The 13425-nt window shown below is 37.7% G+C and overlaps 2 protein-coding genes across 15 annotated transcripts in view; both read right to left on the bottom strand.

The window, feature by feature from the left end:
• Positions 1 to 1606, bottom strand: part of depdc5 (DEP domain containing 5, GATOR1 subcomplex subunit) — a 41715-nt gene extending 40109 nt beyond the window's left edge. For all 5 annotated transcript variants that reach the window (XM_044134070.1, XM_044134074.1, XM_044134075.1 and 2 more), the window contains exons 1-4: positions 1367 to 1606; positions 788 to 855; positions 610 to 697; positions 445 to 491 (exon numbers count right to left, since the gene is read on the bottom strand). In XM_044134070.1, the coding sequence (XP_043990005.1) occupies positions 445 to 491; positions 610 to 697; positions 788 to 845 (193 nt within the window). In that variant the 5' untranslated portion in view covers positions 846 to 855; positions 1367 to 1606. The remainder of the gene's footprint in view (positions 1 to 444; positions 492 to 609; positions 698 to 787; positions 856 to 1366) is intronic.
• A 910-nt stretch (positions 1607 to 2516) lies between these two features.
• LOC122841085 (ras-related protein Rab-36-like) lies at positions 2517 to 9670 on the bottom strand. 10 transcript variants are annotated; one of them, XM_044134080.1, is made up of 14 exons: positions 9365 to 9670; positions 9144 to 9240; positions 8758 to 8827; positions 8008 to 8092; positions 5802 to 5893; positions 5632 to 5706; positions 5024 to 5125; positions 4886 to 4950; positions 4735 to 4786; positions 4072 to 4153; positions 3905 to 3995; positions 3683 to 3796; positions 3519 to 3559; positions 2517 to 2971 (listed from the first exon to the last, which is right to left on the bottom strand). In XM_044134080.1, exons 3-14 carry the CDS (start codon positions 8817 to 8819, stop codon positions 2699 to 2701), a joined length of 1134 nt encoding a protein of 377 aa, XP_043990015.1. In that variant the 5' UTR covers positions 8820 to 8827; positions 9144 to 9240; positions 9365 to 9670; the 3' UTR covers positions 2517 to 2698. The 10 variants fall into 10 exon arrangements, with proteins under 10 accessions (XP_043990015.1, XP_043990013.1, XP_043990012.1 ...); XM_044134078.1 differs by having other exon boundaries at positions 2517 to 2974; positions 9122 to 9240; positions 9365 to 9669; XM_044134077.1 differs by having other exon boundaries at positions 2517 to 2974; positions 9365 to 9669.
• Positions 9671 to 13425: the final 3755 nt, after the last annotated feature.

Here is a 13425-nt window from a genome sequence, read left to right as displayed (position 1 = left end):
GGCAACAGTGGGGTCTGTCAGTCAGTCCTCTCTCACTGCAGTGCACCGAGACAGTGGCTGAGTCTTAGAAAGTAGATAAAACTGGTGGATAAGATCAGTTTCACATGCAAGTTCCAGCTGATCATCGATCCTCCAAAATAAAATAAACTGGAGTGGATGTAGTTGTGCGCTCCTATTATGGTAAATGGCCTGTACTTGTTTACTTCTTTATCAAGTCCAGAGGATCCCAGAGAACTTCACACTACTCTCATTCAGCCATTCACGCACACAGTCACACTGATGGTGGCTAGTTTCAGTACACTAGCCAGCTGTGGCTTGTCCTGGGCCGACTGACAGAGCTAAATTAGAACTTATTCTAGTTCTGTACTCCTTGTTGGTCACCACTGCTGCAACAACAAAGCCTCAGTCAATGCAACTAATTCCCCAGGATAAAACTTTATTTACCTTTCTGAAGATCTTCTTTTAAGCTTTTCACCTGAAGCAGAAGAGGACTGCCAACCAAAAGACTCAGTCATATCACACTCATCGAGTGTCAACAATGAATAAAAAAAGTTCAGCAAAACAATATAAGACATCCAGATCATCATTTCTTGTTTTAAATCATCTCACCTGTAGTCATCTGTAGGGTGAGCAATCTCAATTACATCTCCCAGGTGGACTTGAGGGAAGATCTTTGAGTTGACAACCAGCTCATCATCTGCTCAGTGAATAAGCTCATTTTCAATACAGTCCAATAAAACATTTACATCAATAGGTGCTGACTGAGGCATTCAAAGTTTCTTCTTACCACTTCCACCAAAGCCTTTCTTGTGCAGTACGAGTTTATAAGACTTATTTGTCTTCATGCTGGAAAAGCTAAAGAAAGAAAAGTTTGCCAATAGAGTTTTAAATTTATGCTAAGACTAGAATAGTGCCCGACAAAAGCATACATTACTCTTGAACATTTCAGATTTTTTCACATTATAAACACAAATTATTTACAGAGTCTCTCAAAGGTTTATAGATCTGAAGTTTTACTGGGCCACATTAACATGCTTTGATCTAAACTACCTCTGGTTGGATGTTTAGCTAGAAGCTAACTCTTGCAGTTTATACCAGATTTTCGTCTATGACTGCACTGTATTTAGCTCCACGCAACTTTCCTATATAATAGCATCCCCACAGCACGATGCTATTACGGTCATTTTTCACTGTGGTGATGGTGGGATTGTGGTGATGTGCAGTATCAGTTCCTACAGATGTAGCATGTAGCCCCAAAAGTTTACGTTCCTTGATGCCTTGAACTAAGTCGATGCTGCAAGTACAATTTGAAAATATAAAAGCTAATACATTTATAAAAGCGAATAAACACTACATGTAATCGTACCTGAAAGCACTGGGAGCCCCAACTCCCAGAGGCAGCTATGGAAAGGTAACGTTTGCCGTCTTGCATGGGACTCCGAGAAAGCTGACGTGTAGTCTCAAAATGACCACTAAATTAACACAAATCCTTGAGAACAATTCGTGATATTTCTATATATTCTTACATACATTTTATTTTTAATATAATGAAAGCAATGTAGAACCGTTTAGGCTGTACGTATATTTAATCCCATACTAGCTTAGAACAGTCCCACAACACTTCCTCCAAACTTCTGTCGTGATTGGCTCTCTACATGAGAAACATCCAAAGCTGTAGCGTGATTGGTTCTCTACTGTTTGAAGATTGTTCGTTTGAAAGAGTGCTCACTTCGGCTATGTTATTAGTCAATCCTACTAAAAGTCTAAAACTCGGTGTGTGGAGGCATTTTACAGCGTTAGCTGTAAAATAACAATAAAAAATTACTTCTAACGCAAGTGGTTCTAAACAGCTGCCCAATTTCAGCTGTTTAGAACCACTACCCGGTCATTTTTGGATGCATTTTTTTATCCAAAACACCTGAAATAAACAAATAGCTCGTTACCAGAGTTGAATTCCGATGAGTGAATTCAACGAATTCATTAGGCGTGTTGGGAAAAGGATACATTTAAAAACTGCAGGACAGTAGCTCTGAAGCTTGGAACTCTTCCCATGTGAAAATGTAGTATATCCATTTATTCAACTTCTTCGTTTTCTGGCTTATTTGCTCCTCTAGATCACAAATATGCTACACGTTGTAAACTCCTATTGGCAAAATGTTTTACCATAATTCTTCCAAGTAAGTCTAAAACATTACACAACAGTGTCAATGGTAGGTTTTTGCACACAGGTGGAAAATCAGACCACATCTGTGGACAAATGTGTTTTTCTAACCATTTGGGATTTTGGTTATTGCACTTGTGAACAAAGAACATTAAAAATGATAAATTAAGGTTTAGTGTCCTTTTGGTCCACTGCACTGCACATTTTAGATGTGTCCTTGCTCCACAAATCCTGATTCGATTGACTGAGTTACCTAGTCATCAACATTGAAAAGGTACTAAGGCCTGCTGACCCATTCATTTAATAAGGAAATGTTTAACCGGAGGTGGACCTAGCAACACAGCAGTGTAAGTCAATGATTTAAAACGCTGAACAGGCTAAAAAAGACTTGATCAGGAGCTCAGTATGCAAAAATGAATGTCATTAAACAAAAACAATAATTGAGAACCCTGAGCATTACTCTAAGAGTCTTCAGTCAGGGGCTTGTTCAGGAGGAACAATACTGGAACCCTTGTTTATAAGAAACAGCTACATTGCTTAGAATTTGTACCCATGTTTTAATTTATGTCCATCCATCCATCCACTTCCACCAAAATTCCCACCCTTGGCCATCACCCATCCCACACTGCATCTGACCCTTTTGGCCCCTCCCACAGGTGGTGATGGGAAGGAGGGCCCATGTTTCCTCTTCGAGCTGTCCCTGGCTGAGGTCCCTGCTTTAAGGCCCGGCCACCAGGGGCTTGCCAGTGTGCTCCACCTGCAGGCCTGGCTCCAAAGTGGGGTCCCGGTGACAGTGTGTCCAATGATGTTCTTCTTCAAAAGGGGTCATAGTTCATAAAGATTTAGGACCATTCACATAACCATTACTTAAGAGACACATACATTTTATAATACATACTTCCTCTGTGCTTTACACAAGATGGATGAGACATAGTCCACTAAACACTGATTAAAGGAAAAGACACCTTAGACTCAGAAAGATGTAATACATCTGCTCACAAGAAGAATTTCAGCAAAGAAAATATCTGCCTTTTCCAAACAGTTCCTACAGTTTACTTTTAAAATAGTAAATCCATCTAAATCAGTATTTTATGTGCCTACTGTCCATATAATCAGAACATAATTTGAGTTTATTGTCATATAACATGCACCGTGAAAAACACTGGCAGTGTCAACCCATTAAGATTTGATTGAATTATTTACAAACTTAGAAATACATGGTGGTTTGAGAAAGAAAAGAGCAATAAGGCACATTTCAGTCTGGTGGAACATGGCCAGTTACTTTGATTCTTGCAGCTGTATCTATGTGCAGCAGCTCTCCTCAACAGACAGACTATCAGCAGCAGCTTCTCCTCACCTCGGGATATGTGCCCTCTGCGAGAGTGATACGATCCGATTCTGACAAGACAAACATGTTTATGTCTATATAAGAACTCTTATTGTGAATTTCTCTCTGGGATTAATAAAGTATATTTATTCATTCATTGTAAGTTTCTGACATTATCAGACTTCTTTACTCACTGATAACATTCCCACAGCCAATACTAGCTGGAACACCTTTCTCCATGTCCTTCACTATACAGTTTTCAAAAGCCAAACCAGCCACCCTAAAGAAAAATGCCTGCACGTTTTCCCCTGCAAATGACAGCAAATAGTTCTGACAAAGACTTGTGTTGTACTCAGTGGATGAAAGATGTTTAAACTGCAGCATACACAATGGACAGCATGAAGTCTAAGTTTTACCTGTTTTGGCTGAAAGTGTCCAGAACTCTGCATGTATCTCTGCTGCAATATGGACAGCATCTTTTTCAGTTCTCTCCCTTTCATCTGAGGGCTTTACATAAAGTTAGTTGTGCAACAGAAGAATGCATGTTCTTTCAGCATATGCATCAGATTTCAAAGACACTCACCAGAAGGTCAGTCTTGGTGCCAACCAGGAAGATGAAACAAGAATTTGGATCATTTTCTCTCATGGCTTCCTCCAACCACTGACTATAAAAAGAACAACCTCAAATTGTATTGTATACATTTATGTTCAGCACATATTTATATTAGAATACATTTAATTTAAAGTTTGATATCATTACAGATTGATGCTAACAAAATTAACAAGCAGTTCAGACGTTTTGCAATTTCTTTTTTATACAACTTTTCAATTAAGCCAGATTTGTGGAATGCTTGACTAAGTTTTCCAGTCAACAGATTCTCCCATCTCAGCTGAAAATCTCTTCAGTGTTTCTAAAGCTACCTTAGGCCTTTATTTCTATGTAATTCTCTCCATGCTGTCTGTCAGCTTAGGTTAGCAAATGAGAATTTTGAATCCATGCCACTTTCACCTAGACCCCCCTTTTTCTTTTTACTTACAGAAATAATTTATGGATCAATCCAGCAATTTACATTAAGTGGCAGCACCACGGATGATAGCTGCAGCCCTAGCCACCTGTCTTCTTGGATGGGTCGTACTGAAATGAATTTTGTTGTGCTTCCAAGCAATAACTATAAAAGTATTGATCATCAAGGTCTAAAACACATTTTCTACAACACTGGAAAAAAAAAAAATAAATAAATCTTACCGTGCATGATTCAAGGATTGAATATCTGCCATGTTAAACACTGTGACAATCACTGGACAAAATCAGTAGGATCTAATTAGCTTATATGACTCCACATCTGAAGTGTGTGGATATCTATCAGTGAAAGATAGATATGACAAAAACGTCTCACCTTGAGCACCTCTATAATATGTAGATGCAATGCATTTGAATTTTTCCTGCCCTGCTGTGTCCCAGCTAGAAGAAAATGTCAAAGATCAACACAAAGAGGAAAACACACAGGATAGATGATTTTTTTTATAGCACATACATTTGAAGGGAGAAAGGTACTCCCAATATCTGAAACCTCTCAATCTCAAAATCCACTCCTATTGTGGCCTTGTAGTCGCTTTCAAAGACATCTTTACAAAATCTGAAAAATAAAAATAAAAAGTTAAACACTTCTTTTATTGATTAGCATTACAAATGGTGGGTTCACATAATAGTAAAAAGGTATCACCAAATACAAAAGATTAAGATTTAATATTTATACACAAAAACACAGTTGTGGCTTTCAACAAAAAAGAAAATGCTGAATGAAAGATAATGATAATGTAGTCTGGGTGTCAGTTTTTATCAGCTCCACTAACTGTTTTTCAGGCCTGGGGTGGAAAGTGAACATCGGCCAAAACAAAGGAGGAAAACTCCCTCAAGGAATGCAAAGAATAAAAAGGTTTACACATAGACTCCAATCGAAGGCTGAATTCTGAGATTAAATATATATATATATATATATATATATATATATATATATATATATATATATATATATATATATATATATATATATATATATATACATATATGTGTGTGTGTGTGTGTGTGTGTGTGTGTGTGTGTGTGTGTGTGGGTGTGTGTGTGTGTACATGATTAAATTACCTTTTAATGAGGCTGGTCTTTCCGACATTGAGGTCTCCAACAACTACCACTTTAGACATTTTCTGGCGATCCCATCTTTCAAAAAGACATCAATTTTTTAAATTGATGTTATGGGTGACAAAATGATGTTCATCGTAATTAGGAACAAAAAGCAACAATTGGAGACTCACGGCTGCAGCCTGGCAGCTTGGTCTTTAAAGGCTGCTTTAGTCTGAATGTCCCAGTCTGTCTTCAGCTGGAAGGAGGCCTCTGGAGTGTAGCACTGAAAACAATCAGGTTTTATTTTCCAAGTACATTCACAAATGCAAGGAATTTATCCTTGGCTACAGTAGCTCACAGTGCACATAGTGACATTACACACAGTAGACACACATTCTAACCCACTCAAGCACACATATACACATGAAATCTTACATACCTGTAAACCTTTATAAAATGTAAAGGATACGTTTAAAATATATGAATAAATACATTAAATGCTAATGAGAAAAGTGAGCTAAAACATATAAAATGTTAGCCAAAAGCTCCAAAGGAAAGGTCCAACATCAAGTCTGTCCCTGCATCACTTGTCATTACAAAGAATAATTCTGATAATCCTGAATGTGGTGACCAGTGATGGCATAGTTACTTTCAAAAGGTAACTTTAATTGGATTACTGATTACTCTTTTAAAAAGTAACTTAGTTAGATTACTGATTACTTCAGTTGGAAAGTAACTAAGTTACATTAAAAGTAAAATTGCTGGTTACTTTCAGCAGCTGCTGACAACAACGCCCCACCTCCTGTGATGATTACATTGATCTTTGCCAATATTTAATTACAAGTTATTTTATAATAGTAACATCAACAATGTATCTCCACTCCTGCTGCTTTACGACTCAGATGCGCCGCTGCACAGATTTGTGACACTTATCTTAATATTAATAATTATTTATTAATTACTAATTATTATTAATTATTTATTTATTATTTTAGTTGCACAAGTTTACGGACTCATTCATTCGTGGCTGTTTTCAGGTTCATTGTACAGTTCGTAATAGTCTCCATGTTAGCAGTTTTCTGTAGCGCAACGTGAAGCTCGACGTAATTCACAGGTAATATATTCACTTGACATTAACAAAGACACAGCAGGACGGATCATCCAGGAAATGATGGACAGGGAGAGTCAGACTAAAACTAACTGGATGTCAGATAAATTCTGGGGTTTATGTTTGTTTATTTCCAAGCCCAAAAACCGCAACCCACACTCATTAAATCTGCAAGTGACTTTACAAAAAAGAAAAAAAACAAGCCCAAAGCTGCTTATAATAATCGGACCTGGCGAGCGAAACTCAAACTAGTTCCTGTTTTTCCAGCAACAAAATACGCATCTCCCTCTTCCTTCCATTGTTTATGTTTCTGTCGCTGCTGATACTGTCGCATAGAAACGGCGGTCGCTCCCGAAAACAGGTAGAGGAAATAAAATAAAATTACAAAAGAAAATAGTAATGCACAGTAAATTTGATAAGTAACTTTAATCTAATTACTGGATTTGAAAGAGAAACGCGTTAGATTACTCGTTATTGAAAAAAGTGGTCCGACATCAGTTACTACATAACGCGTTACTGACATCACTGGTGGTGACATTCATTTAACTAAGGCGGTGTTTCCCAACCTTGGTCCTAAAGGCAAACTGTCTGAGGAGGAAACTACCAAGTAACGTAGTTTCCTCCTCAGCATGTCAAAATTCAGCAGAGGCCTGCTAATGAACAATCATTTAACTCAGGTGTGCTAAAACAAGGAAAGAGTGAAAACATTAAGGGTACTGGCTGACTTTGGACACCACTGATCTAAGTAAAATAGTCACTTGTATCCTACAGCAGGGGTGCTCAAGTCCAGTCCTCCAGAGCTACTGACCTGCAATTATAGATGCATTTTTACTCCAACAGACCAGGATCAGCTCTGAACAGGCCTGTTAACAAGCTGTTCGTTTGATGCAGGTATTTTGGAGCAGGGAAGCACCTGAAAGTTGCAGGATGGTAGCTCTTGAGAACTGGACTTGAGCTCCCCTGTCCCACGATTTTCAACTCCAGTCCTGCAGGTTTTCAATGTAATCCTTCTCCAACACACTTGAATCGAAATAATAACTCTAAGTCAAGCATTTCCCTAACTTTATGAATGGGTGAAGAGGTAATTCAATCATTCAATTCAGCTGGGTTGGAGCAGGGATGCGTCTGAAGCTTGGAAGAGAGTATATCTCTAGCACTACGGTTGGACACTCCTGGTTCACAAAACTGTAAGCACAGTGCAAAGATTCTGGTTGACCTACATCTATTTAAAATAAATTATTATCATCACAGTATATATGAAAAAAAAGAAAAGAAAAAAAAGGATATACTTGAGGGAATTCTGAGATGATCCTGTGGTTGCTGACTGGTGGTGGAAATAGCTTCATACCATTCCTGTGATCCTGCATGATGGCACTTAAAGAAACAAAACAATCTGTAAACTATCCAACAAGTTATATATTTATGAACTGCAATTAAAGAAGAATGTGTGATAATGGCTGTATTTATTCTCTGAACATTAGCCTGACTACCACTAATTTTTTAACATTTGGCCATGGTATTCTGGGGGGATTTTCCCCAGATGGTAGGTTGCCACATTATAACATGAGTGGAAGTGCCAACATAAGAGTGGAATGACGGTGCAACTGCTTGGATAGCGATAAAACGGGAGTAGCTGGCGTGGCTGCAGTTTATAAAACTATCGAGTACTATACCGGAAATAAGGCAATTCCCGTTCAAATAAAGGCGAAGTCACAAAACTATGAACCAATCAAATAAAATATCATTACCTTTACAAACTATTACATTATTTTAGTTTCACTTTTGATTATTTTAGATTCCTGTCTTCTCTCAACAATATTCCACCTTTCGGATTACGATCACTATTTTATTGTGATAAGTAGTAACCGGATATGTACTTTCATTTTGTTCGTAATAGGCGCAACATGCAGCTAATAACATACATGAAGATTCCTTAGATCCTATTCACTCACCTCAAATACCCGAATCAATTTGTTTGATGTGAAAACACCGAGTGTCGGTGGGGTACCGTGTCTTTTAAACGTATAAGTCAAACTCAACCCAAATGATTCAGGTGAAATGTTTGCTTCTTTGGATCCCCGCGGAGGACTGCTCTCTGCATCTCTCGCACTGTTGCATGGGGGAAGTCGTTACCATGACAACCCTACATTAACGTATTTGTTATGTGATTTCGCTTTTTTTGATAAATTTGAACAAATAGTTTAATTGCAAAGTGTTTCATCAAATCTGTAGTGTATAAGTTGCACCATTTGAAAGAGAAGTCATTGTTTAATATAAAAACGTTTTTCATTTGAACGCAAAAGGTAAATCAAGGTCTCCATCCTGCCTTAAGTGCTTTTTTCTAATTTTATGGCTCTACATGTTTCTGCAAAGTTATAACACAACAAATAAGCTCATATTTACAAATTGTTTGAACTTAGGACACCTGACAGTTAAACCGTGAACTGATTGCGCCACCCTGTGGTCAGATTCTGAAACTTTGTTGTAACAGCTCCTGGGTGGAAAGCAGAAGGCGAAGATTTCTATAAGTAAAACAAACAAACAGGAGAGACATTAAATATGCAGAAAAATCACAATCCATCAAACTTCTTTTACCTGCTACCGAAGACAATATTACATTTCTGGTTGATAACAATTGCTGCCGACCTGATTGTGTCACAATAAAATTTCCTTTTGCAGGTTTGCTGTCTTGTTTCTCCTGCTCTGGGTCAGACTCTGGCTCCTACATGTTGGACAGACAAGTCGTTGACAGATTGCTGCTATCAAACTACAAAAAAGGCGATCGGGGTGAAGAGGAACGCCCCCCGTCAGAAATAAGAGTTGTTCTAAAATGCGCCTCAGAACAGGGTGGACGAGAAGTCTGTGGGATTCAGACCAGAGCATCGCAGTTCTACTTTTTATAGATCATAAGTGAACGATTCAAATAAGACAAGGAAGGATTTAAAAGCATGATACATCCACTTTAAGGCCAATGCTACAGCTGCGGCGCCAGTCTCAATTTTGCACGCACTTCCGACAACGAGTCTAGTATGGAGCGTCTGGAATCAGGTGAGTTGTTCATTTGGGTCGAAGATGAAATGTTCGAAATATTTGATAGTCAACAATACAGTTTAGTTCAAGTTCACCAAGAATTCATTGCTGAAATATTTTCGTAAGTTTGACTTGGAGAAAAAGCACAAATCTGCGGCTAAACACAGAGGTAAAAAAACAAAACAAAATAAAACAACCCGTAGCTAGCTGGGTGGTAGCAAAACTCGCTGTTGCATGCTTGCTTACCGAAATTATCACGGCTAATTCTTCAAGCGACTTAGCTTCAGCTAATTTCGCGGAATTATTTTTTAAGTAAAAGTAATACCACGAATGAGACTAGAAATAAACAAGTAGCTAAAATGTGAAGGTAGCCTAATTGTTTTTTTATTTTATTTTACTTTTACTCGTCAGATCCATCAGTATTGTTTGTGGCGTTGGTTTCAAACGGGTGAAAATTGAGAAATTATTTTCAACTAGCCAGAGATAATTTTTTTTTAAACTGGGTTAGGGTTAGGGTTTTCACACATTTCACCACCCATTGTCTTTCTTTTTTGCGTGTAACATTTCTCTTGACTACAAACCTCACCAGTGCAATCAAATTATATAAAACATATGATTTATTCTTAACTCTAATAAACGATTTATTGACAAGAAGTTAGCCATACATTAATACTTAAACAGATTAGTTTAACATAACAAAGCATGGACGCCTTAACAGGGGTGCATTGCAACAATTTTATTTTAAATAATTACTAACGGGAAACTTTAACTACACAGTTCGAACAATTGCTGACTCCTTTCCTTACTGAGTGTCTTGTATAGCTTGTTTCAAAAGTTAATATAAAGCATAGCAGTCTGCAAGGAGATGAACCATATTACTAAATTTACACATTCCTTCACCACTCCTTATCTTGGGAGATAGAACCAGTGTCACAGTTCCCACCTTGAAGTGAAAGTGGATGTCTAAGAAACAGCTACATATGTCTTATTACATTTATATGGGATATGCTATTTATACAGTATATCCCATAATAATATCTATATTATATCCATATATTCATGTCACAAAGAGCTCTTCATCAAAGTGCCAGCTTAAAAATAAGTCCTGTAATATTTTCCTATGTGGAGCATTTCCACATTCTGGCTACAACTTCCTCACATGGAATAGTGAAGTAATTTTTAAAAATATTTTTGATGGTATAAATTCTAACTGTTTTCTAATTAAGTGCTAGGAGCATAACATCCAATTTTTAAGCTTGTTCTGTGGGGGATTTTATTGATTAATGACAATGTCCAGGTTTATATCGTTTTTCAGAATGCCTGGAGTAGGAAAGCCTTTCTCCTACTGGAGCTGCTGCTGGGTTCAGGTGTGTTTACACCGGTGAACAGACAGACTGAACACAGGGGGCTGATGTGCTGTGGTTGAATCTGAACGTGACTGCAGCTTTTCAGACAAATCAAACAAATTAACTTACCACCAACCTGGTCACAATAAATGATTGGCAGGCTGTCATTTGTGTTTTTGTGTATGACAAAGGAATTAAATTCCGTCTTTAACGTGGACAAAAACGCTATAAATATTATGTTGGATTGAAGTTTCCCGACCCACATGCAGGAACACACATGAAACCAGTAAGTCTTTGGCACAATGAAGATTTAATTCACTGAGAATTTGTCAGTGATTTCTAAATATCACTGACTGTGGGGTGTGCTGGCCAGCTCAGGTTAGTCTCTTTGGCAGAGATGAGCACTGAGGGAGAGGCACGGATCCAGGTGAGTGTATCTGAGGTTCCGAGGTGGTAATGGGGAAGAGCAGGCAGGCCGTGAAGTCTGGAGCCCGGCTGGGCGAAGAGCAGTCTGAAAACAGCGTAGGTTAATCCTCTGGCAGGGTATGGTTCCAGGCTTCACTCTTAAATTCTGGATCGAAGAGATGGCATAACAAGATTAATTAGAACGAGACGCTGCAATCAAAACAGCAACTTTCATTATCATGAACTTGAGGCTTGAAACTACCAACAAGTGGGACAGTCAAGCCATGACTGACTGCTCTGCTGCTTCTTAAGAATCCAGCAGCTGATTGCTGGAATCAGCTGCAGGTGGGTGGAACTCTCCCACCAAGATCCTCTATAGGAAGAACAGTCACTCGGAACACAAACTGAATCCTAACAATAAATGGTTGGGCAAAGTGAGAGTTCATCTATTACGTTTTCTGAAATGAATATATAAATAAATTGAGGTAAGGGGTAGAATTAAATAAGTGTTCACTTCTTCCCACTCCTTTTCAAACAGAAAAGTAGTCGTAAACAAATAATTGTTTTTGGTTATGTATGCACATGTTTTTTCAGTCCTACTGATCGCTTGTTCTTTTGTTTTTTAAAATGTGTGAAATAATTAAATATTTAAAAAAAAAATCTAATCAAAACTAAAAACTGGTTTCTAGGTATGTGTTTGTGATTCTGTTGCTTTATTATTAAATTGGACATCATTTTATATTTTTGTATAATTTTTGTCCAGGTTAACTTAAAAAATAGAGCTGGTGTTGCTACAGGTTAATTTTCTACATTACAGAAAAATTGGGCTGATGTGGAAATCCAATATTAATACTGCTGTTTACTTTATCAAATTTTTAATTTGATTGCTGGATTAATTGTAAGAATAATCAATAGAATACTCAGTTACTAAAATAATTGTTTACCATAGACCTATACAGAATGAAACTGAAATGAAGTTTATTGTCATTATAACTTAAAAAATGTATAGATTATGTCAAGATTTTTTTTGGCACAGTTGGTCAAATGATGGTCTGTTCAAAAGTCTATAGTACCACTGCTTCCAAACTACAGACATCCCCCTTTCTTTTTTTTTTCTTCTGTTGTTTCGGTGGATCAGCAAATAACTTACTGGTGTATTGCCACCACTACCTAGTATGAAGTGTGGTTTAACTTTTGAGTTGCATCACCGCACAACCCAGCAGAAAAGTGGCATTGGTTTGGAGAACAGGTTTGTTCTTGACGCTGTATCGGACCTGATAAATCACTATTTTCTGTACTCAAAGATTCTATCCAAGATGCTAAGAAATATTTTTTGTTTATTGCAGATGTAAGTGATTGCATCCTCAGGTAACTGATCATCTAAAGAGTAAGTAATCTCACTGATGTATCATATATCCTGCATGCATTCACACTCTCGAGTTCCTATTTTTGTTGCTGATTTTTTTGCTGATTTATAGCTATGGTTTATGGACGCTAACTGCTAGCTCTGGCTTGTGGACGCTAGCTGATGCTTCTGATTTGTGAACGCTATCTAATAGCTCATGCTCGGGAAGGCTAGGTGGTAGCTCTGATGGAACACTGGAAAGCTCGGACGGAGCACTCTGATAATGCAACTACAGGCCGCATGCAAGTTAAAGGGACTATATTACTTTAGGTCAACATGTTAGTGCTGTCATAGAGTCATTAGAATTTTAGCTTGTTTTAGCTTTAAGCAGATTATTACAGGTTTTTTCACACTGCATGGAGTATGTTAATGCAGGTCAAAGTGCTAGTGATAGCCTGGATGCTATGATTGGTATTTCAGCTAGCTTAGCTTTTTAACTCTTTATACCTTGTAAAATGCTGTGTACTTACAGTTTAGCTTTCTAATCACTGTTTGGCACCAATTTCTAATTTTTCTATGTG

Source organism: Gambusia affinis, linkage group LG12 (assembly GCF_019740435.1).
Source record: "Gambusia affinis linkage group LG12, SWU_Gaff_1.0, whole genome shotgun sequence".
Lineage (NCBI taxonomy): Eukaryota > Metazoa > Chordata > Actinopteri > Cyprinodontiformes > Poeciliidae > Gambusia > Gambusia affinis.
The sequence above is the reverse complement of the archived record's forward strand: the minus strand, read 5'-3'. Positions and strand labels throughout refer to the sequence as shown.

Coding starts and splice junctions, on each gene's coding strand:
- LOC122841085 (XM_044134078.1), bottom strand. CDS start 8,819: ATGCAGAGAGCAGTCCTCCGCGGGGATCCAAAGAAGCAAACATTTCAC. Junction 5,894..8,007: donor TCATCTCAGAATTCCCTCAA/GTATATCCTTTT, acceptor GATTGTTTTCAG/TGCTACACTCCAGAGGCCTC. Junction 5,707..5,801: donor CAAGCTGCCAGGCTGCAGCC/GTGAGTCTCCAA, acceptor TCTTTTTGAAAG/ATGGGATCGCCAGAAAATGT.